At 44.3% G+C, this 8,011-nt stretch overlaps 1 protein-coding gene across 1 annotated transcript; it reads right to left on the bottom strand.

Annotated features, from left to right (window-relative positions):
* Positions 1-812: 812 nt before the first annotated feature.
* Positions 813-5,852, bottom strand: LOC110506869 (RNA-binding protein MEX3B). Its single transcript, XM_021586734.3, has 2 exons — positions 4,574-5,852; positions 813-3,676 (listed from the first exon to the last, which is right to left on the bottom strand). Exons 1-2 carry the CDS (start codon positions 4,803-4,805, stop codon positions 2,256-2,258), a joined length of 1,653 nt encoding a protein of 550 aa, XP_021442409.1. The 5' UTR covers positions 4,806-5,852; the 3' UTR covers positions 813-2,255.
* Between the last annotated feature and the right edge of the window lie 2,159 nt (positions 5,853-8,011).

Below are 8,011 nucleotides of genomic sequence, written 5' to 3'. Positions count from 1 at the left end.
AGAAGGGGCCATAGATGGTGATCTATTAGCAACTTAATTTGTACCAGAATAGGTCACATACAGTACAGTAAGATTTCTAATTAGCGACAGCACTCAGCCCTCTCTCCTGTCTTCCTCCTCTCTCCCTCTTTTTGCTCTCTCTGCCTGCTCTCTTTATGCCTCTTCTCTCTCTCTTTCACTCTGCCTTCAAGAGAAATAATTAGGCCAAAGCTAATAATGTTGGTCCCTCCAACACTCTGGCTGACTTCATTAGGGAAGAGAGAGGGGTCAAATGTGCAGAAAACCATTCAACTGAAACAGTGTGGAGGACCCTTCCCTTTCTCAGTGTATCTTTCACGGTCTGTTTCAGCTAAACAATATGGTCATTAGCATAGCAAATGCCTTTACGCAAAGTGACCTAAGGTATCTGTGTGTGTGTTCAGTGTGAGACCCATGCAGACATTGATTGAACACTGAGGCCTGTTCAGGAGGATGTACTGTAGTGGTGTAGAACGCTCAGATAGATATCTGTAAGGTAGAGCGTTTGCAATCAGGTTCACTGTTATTATGGATCACTATTTCATTATGTTTGTACTGTGTGTTATGTCCTGCCTCCTTTTTAAGCAAACGATCGAATGAATTTTAACCCACGGTGAGATAACAAAGTTAATCAAATCAGCTCTATTTGTAACTTTTCTGTCTGCAAGGCTGTAAACATTTCACCTTCCTGAACACGGCTGGTGTTGCCAGCCCCATGCTCCAACAAACTGAACCATCAGAACAGTAGTACATTGACATCCATCATATAAACACCACATGAAGCAGACAACTCATGAATGTACCCTTTTTTTTATTGGACTTATATAGAAATCATTTTTCTAAACAAAGTAGCACCGTTACTTAAGTTTTACTTTATCATGTAGAACTGTCAGAAAAATAAAACTCTCGATACATTTTCAAATCTTGTCTCTGCAAATATAACATTAGTATTTGACGCGAGGTTAAAGGCCCTTTATCATAAAATAAAATATACTTTGTTCTTAAACTTTGCTCAATAAAGTACATTTACACTCAAGTAACAGCACCTACATATACATAAACAAGTGGTAAACAAATGTAATAAAATAGAAATATTAAAACTATAGTGGTGCAACAGAAGTCTGTAAGTCCCACTGGAATCTAATTCATACAAATTTTTAGAAAGCATAAACGTTTTTTTGTTCTTTTTTGTTTGACTTACTAAGTTTTATACATTTCAACATTTCGTAATAATATAGAATAAAATATGCTTTATATTACTGAATAGAAAATATGCTGGGTGAAGCGATTTAAAAGACATTTTTTGCTGAACCTAGAAAAACTCCATCCCAACAGAATACTGTCAAATGTAAATACACATCCTTGTGGTTCTTGTATTTCATCCCACAGTCTGTGTGATATTCAAATAATACAGTGATCATTGCCATAAGGTCATACTAAAAAATAAAACATATTTGAACCCAGCTACAAAAAAGTTCACTGAACTTAAATAAAAAATATCTGTAAACATCTTTGCAATACGAAATATAATCTTTCAAGTCAAAAAAGAATAACATACTTCAATCTGTATTAACGTAATTAATATTACAACTTTTTCATCGACATGGAATATTTTCCCATTCTATACATATATAAGCAGGATATGTTGTTGTACTCCCTCACATGGTTGGCTGACCTTAAACTGCAGTATCTTCACCTTACAAGAACTTAAGAAGCCGATGTCCTGACAAACTTGTCTCCCTCCGACATTCAATCAGTGAACAGGAAGGCTTTTCTCTGCTAACAGTCTGACCAAATGACTCTTAAGTACCTCAGTCCAAGACCTTTCTGCCTTTCTCCTAACTTCATAAATGTTGTGTACAATTCATTACTACGACTACTGATTACTATGCTGGAGTATTTTAAACATGCATTTGTAGATGTTGAAAATATCTTTCTCCCTCAAGCTACAGTAAGTTATAAACTATTCCGACGGAGCCCTGATGAGGGTTGTCTATCCCTTTTTTGGATACTGCAGCTTTCCTATACATACATATGTATATACACAAACATATATCCCCATACAATAGGATCCTTTCAAGCAGAACAAGAGTCTTGTTTTAGTTGTGGTTGTTGCTATCGTAGTCAAGACCCAGTCATCTTGGTAATATTGTCAGTCAAGAAAGACTTGGTCATCTTGGTAATCAATGTTCATCTTGGTAATAACATCATAGTCAGAGAGTCGTAGAGACAACGTCTTATGAAAATATACGTATGGCCTGAGTGACCCCTGTGTGGCACACGGGGCATTTGGGCTCACTCCTCTGGCAGATGCGGTTGGCACACTCCATACAGAACAGGTTGTGGCCACAGGGCACCAGAGCTGCAATTACCTCGCTCTCAAAGCACAAGGAGCAGTCGCGGCTGCCCTTTCGGCTGGTGGAGGAGGAAGAGGATGAAGAGGAGGCTGAGGAGTCGCAGGGCACCCCGGGGAGGTGGGGCCCGGGCAGAGAGGCCATGCCATTGGAGCTGGGGTACCCGTGGAAGCACCGGGGGCCTCCTCCTGGGTCGCTGCGGACTCTCCGGGCCAGGGGGTGATCGGTGGGTCCTCCGGCGTGGTTGTTTTGGAGGGGCGGAGACAGGCGGGGCTGGGGGGTACAGCCACCGTTCATCCTCCTCTGGCTCGTCGCCATCCCGTTGGCGTTCGTGGAAGCATTGGCTGATGGGTAGATGGCAGAGGAGGTGGAGGTAGGGGAGCTGGAGGATGAGGAGGAGGGAGTCATCCCCCGCTCGTACTGGGACCAGAGGAGGCCGGGCGGGGCCGGCGTGGGGTTGAACCCAGGCGAGGTGTCGCTGAAGGTCATGTCAGTGCAGTCGGGCGAGATGACGTCACCACCATAGACAAAGCCATTCCCGTTGGTGTTGATGTTCAGGTTGTTGTTGTTGTTGTTGCCGTTGCTGGCGGTGTAGCTGAGCGCCGGGGAGGGGGGGCTGTAGTCCGCCATGCGCGAGCCGCTGTTGGTGCCGAAGTAGGAGTCTGTGGACGCGCTGCCCAGGGAGGATGATGAGTCGTTGCGGTAGTTGGAGAAAGGTTTGCGTCCCGACGTGGTGGCAGCGCTCTGCGGGTTACTGGGCTTGGACCATAGGGTGGGGTGGCCATGAATGTCAAACCCAACGTCCGTGCCATTGGCATGGAAGTCGTTCTCGTCCTGGAGCTCAATGAGGCCACCAGTCCGCATGGTGATGTGGGCCTCGATCTCCTCCCGAGCACGGTCCACGTTCTCAGGCATGCCCGTCACCTCGAACACGGGCTCCTTGTCCCGGCTGGGAGTCACGATGTAGGTGTGGGTTGTCTGCTGGATGCGCTTGATGGTGGCCCCCTTGGGACCCACGACCAGCCCAACAACCCTGTAAGGAACCCGGACTTGGATGGTGGTCTGGCCTGGTAGGTTGGGGGGTCCAGGGGCCGGGGTACCACCTCCCGTTGTCCCATTGATGCTTGTGTTCTTGTTCCGGGAGGCCCGGATCATGGAGAAGTGCTCAGCCGCAGAGATGATCTCTCTCCTTGCCATAGCGACATCTTCCCTCCTCCCGGTCACCACGAACACCGGCTCCTCGCCACGCACGGGCGTCTTGATGTAGGTGTTGGTCTTGGCTCGTAGGGCTTTGATTTTGCATCCTGTGGTCACACAGGAAAAGGGGACAGTAAGTGCATGTCAAAATGTTGAGGGACAAAAAACATCATGTGACTGGTTTGGAAATGTGGTCGATGTGCTGCTTGAAACAGCAGGGATGTGTGAGTTTGTGCTTTTATTCTCAGCTATTTCAAAGGCTAGAAAAACAATTCACCCTATCTTATCTGGGATAAATTCAAACCACATGCTCTACACTATCATGTCCATATGCCAGATGAGGTCAAAAATAGCACAAGTAAATGGGTGGGGGGATGTGTGCAGAATCCATGATTTTCCCTTTGCACAGCAGCATATGATAGGAGAAATGCAAAGGAAATATCCACTAACTGTCAAGATACATTTTATTTAATTAAAATGTATCTTGGGATTATATGAACATAGATAATTCTACTTGGTCGATTCAATTTCCGGGCATAATTGCATAAAGTTCTGTTCCAGCCGCCTCCAGGTGTAACTATATTATAATTAAAAATGGGGAACAGTTGAGGAAAGCAGCCGAGGATTGAAAAATCCCTGGCGTCGTGGGCTGAGGCAGAAGCCTATCTGGGACAAGAGTGTTATAACATGACAAAGGGAGTGAGTCCCTTGTGGAAATATAACACTCCCCGTCAGAGCGCTGCCTGTCTATATGATCACTACCGTAGCAGACAAACTATTCCTTCGCTTGCCTTTGTTTTGCCGAGGATAACAACTGACATATTGCAGTGGAAGGGAGGTGGAAACCCATATTCTGCACGTATGTGTAACAGCAAACTAACGCCCAGACTATACTAACCTACAGTCAGTCAGTGTAACATGGACTCTGGCCAGCTGCTGGCTATAGCTGCAAGAGTGTATCCTAACAAAGAAACAGCGAAAAGCAAATACAGTAACCTCCTCACCTTGTCTGCCGACGATTTCAGCTACATGCTCCGAACTAGGCACAGGGACACATTCGGTCATATTGACACTCTTTTTCCGGCTAGACTCGTTGTCATATAGCCCGTTCTCGTCGTTGTCCAAGCCGAGCAAGGAGAGCTGGTCCAGGGCTAACTGCAGGGCTCTCTGGTCGTCCAGGGCGTTCTCCTGGTTGCTCCCATTCCTCTCCATCTCCGCGAACAGTGAGCTAGGCATCTTTGCGTTTTTGCAGTCTGGAGCAGTGAGCGCAGACAAAGAGGGAAAACACGGAAGCTGGGTAGGAAAAGGAGTGATGATGGGAAAATGGGGCACCCGACCGGTTTCAAGCCAATGGTGCAAATCAGTGCGCTTTTTTCTTTCTCCTCTCACAGTTACAAAATCAGTGCAAGCAATCCGCCCTACCAGAAAGGGACCTATTTTCTTGTTGATGAGCCCGACTCCCGAAATGTGCCTTGAGAAGGGCACAGAAATGCCTATTCCAGAGTTATAGGTTAGCTTTGATGGAACGCCGGCGGTGGTAATATTCCTTCACAGAGCCCCTCCCAACTGGACTCACACACTCAGCTCTTTTCTGTTCTGTCTGACTTGCTGCAGAGCCAGACAGCACTACTGGGGGATATGTGCGAATGACGTCACCCACCAGGGCAGGGTCGGTGCGGCGCTGCTTGGTGAATTTGCATAGCCGGAACCGATTGGACAGGCGCGGTGGATGGGAGGTCACAGAAGCGCTTCCCCAGTCCCTGAAAGAAATAGCCTGTACTCCCTCCTTTGTTGTCTCCCTACAACAAAACGCAGTCTTTTTTTGATAAGAAAAGAAATGCGTTTATATTCCGACTTCCTCATGAGGAGCTTTGTTGTTTATGCCTACTGTGCAATAAATAGTGGTCTCTTCCTGAGCGCCCGCATGTTTATTACAAGCGCATGTAAATAAATGAGGTCATGCGGTTATTATATCCCCATGTGGCTTTTCTTTGTGTGTCAAATAGCACATTTTCAATCAAAAAAAGCTTTTGTCGGCTGATTGCATGCGTCGCTTTGTTATTTTTAAAATAAATATGCAAACTACTCAATTTACACATAGGTCTATGCGTCAAAATGAGACGTATCATTTAAAAAACATAGCGCGTAATTGTATATAAAACATAAAATATGTAAATGGTTTACTTATAAGTGGTCAATGCTATGAGGCCAAAACCCAGACATTATATTACTATCATATGTCAAATGATAAGCTTTTTAAATCCATTTATAAAAACGTGTGTTGCAGGGCATGCCCAGACATGAGCTTTTTGTTTTGTTTTTCTCTGGCAAGACCCCTCTCTCTCTCCCTCCCTCCCCTCTCTCCTTCTCTCTCTGCAAATGTCGGCCAGCTCTTGGCATTGAAGCCTATCATGACTCATGACACATGTATTTAATGATCACTAACAATAACTGTAGCTGTAGAATGATTTTCGAAACATCCTCGCACTGAATTGGCACGCTCATCGTGACAGGCATTTGCCTCCGTGACATCAGTGTCCCTCTGCCTATTTGTTTGGGACTTGAAACCAACAGCTAGCAGGTAATTAATTAATTGTTGCGTTCAAACACCACTCATTTCTGAGGATGTTTACACCAGTGAAGAGCGCAGCGACAGATAGAGTTACCACTCCGCGTCCTAAACTAGGGGAAAACCCAATACATCATTAGATCTACTGGCCCAGATATTAAAGCTTAGTGCTAGGATACCCTATAATACTATAGGCTATAGGCTATACCAGGTCTAGTAAACGTCCATTAACAGTGTTTATTGTTTGAATGATGGAAATTGAGTTAAGATGGTAATAGCCTAAACATTCATAAAGGTGGCAGGTTGGGCAGGCATCCGAAAGGTCGCTGGTTCGTGCTGATTAGGTGAAAGATCTGTGCCCTTAATTTAACCATAATTGCTCTGGATAAGAGCGTCTGCTAAATTACTCAAATGTAAAGTAGCTAAACTACTGATTAAGGTCCCCAAATTCAAGGCGCAGTGTTATTTCGATTCTAGAATATCATTCACCCCGTAAAAAAAATATGCAATGAGACAGAACACAACAGCTTCACATATATATTTTTTCTACAGGTCCTATATCATCCAACAATACAGTCCTAATGACAATAGCTATTGTCAGTTTGCATATTTCAGTTTATTGCGTGGCATTATGTAAACGTTAGCCGCATGGTGGGGAGCTGGGAAGGGAGGAGGGGCGGGTGAGAGGTCTTTCTGCAGCGACCAACGTGCCCTTTCTGGCCAGGCAAGGACCCCGCGGGGAGGGGGGACAGCGGGGGAGCCGCTTCTTTCAAAACAAAGGAAATTTCAAACCAATTCAGAGCCATTGAGACGAGAAACACTCGCCTTTGTCACCTCACCCTGCGCTCACAATTGCTATGCTAAAATCAACCGCTCCGAACCTGAGAACGCGGGATGGGAACCTCTTGATATTGGAACCCCCCCCCCCAATCCAACCCCCTCACTCTTTTTTTTTTGTTGCATTGTCGCATTGTCACATTGTCTTGTATTAGGGGGCTTGAATGCTGGCTTTAAAACATCTGGAATTTCATTATAGACGCGTGGTGCGTGATATCTGACCCACTTGAAGATATGGAAAGGACCGTGTATTTATTGTATGGAATGTAAAACTAAATTAAAATAATTGCTTTTTCCACCTGGCAGAAATAGCTATTGTTACAGGAATATAAAATTACATTAAAATAATAGCTTTTTCCACCTATCAGAAATCACAAGTCCCATACTACTGTATATTAATAATAATTTAGTTATATAAGATTTGGTTTGTTTCAACACATTATATTGTCCTTTCACCTGCTCCATTCACGGTCTGGAATAATATAGGCATAGAAATAGATTAGAATTGTATGAGTACAGGTCTATGGGCTGATCCGACTATTTTAATGGTAAAGAAAAGATATTATGCTGCCAACACAATCCCATCAAGGAGGGAATAAAGAGCAAACTGGACATTCAGTCAACAGGGAAACATGATTCCAATTAAAGGTGCTTCTTCATTAACATGATTCCAATTAAAGGTGCTTCTTCATTAACATGATTCCAATTAAAGGTGCTTCTTCATTAACATGATTCCAATTAAAGGTGCTTCTTCATTAACATGATTCCAATTAAAGGTGCTTCTTCATTAACATGATTCCAATTAAAGGTGCTTCTTCATTAACATGATGATAAAAAGTGATGAGAGCTTCAGTGTTCTGTTCAGTCTACATGGCGGCTACGTGGTTCATTGTGTTTCTTATATACTTCACACTGCATATTTTACCACTAAGAAAACCTGTTTTACCACAACACCATGTGGTGTATGTCCCCAGGATCGAACTACCCATGGATGTCAGTTTGTTAGGTAAACAAAGCAGTAGTCGACCCATTCACC

Source organism: Oncorhynchus mykiss, chromosome 26, assembly GCF_057628025.1.
Source record: "Oncorhynchus mykiss isolate SJ-2025 chromosome 26, ASM5762802v1, whole genome shotgun sequence".
Taxonomy (NCBI): domain Eukaryota; kingdom Metazoa; phylum Chordata; class Actinopteri; order Salmoniformes; family Salmonidae; genus Oncorhynchus; species Oncorhynchus mykiss.
The sequence above is the reverse complement of the archived record's forward strand: the minus strand, read 5'-3'. Positions and strand labels throughout refer to the sequence as shown.

Excerpts from the sequence above, each read along its gene's own strand:
- LOC110506869 (XM_021586734.3), bottom strand. The coding sequence starts at position 4,805 with ATGCCTAGCTCACTGTTCGCGGAGATGGAGAGGAATGGGAGCAACCAG. Across the intron at positions 3,677-4,573 it reads TGAAATCGTCGGCAGACAAG|GATGCAAAATCAAAGCCCTA; the intron begins GTGAGGAGGTTA and ends GTGTGACCACAG.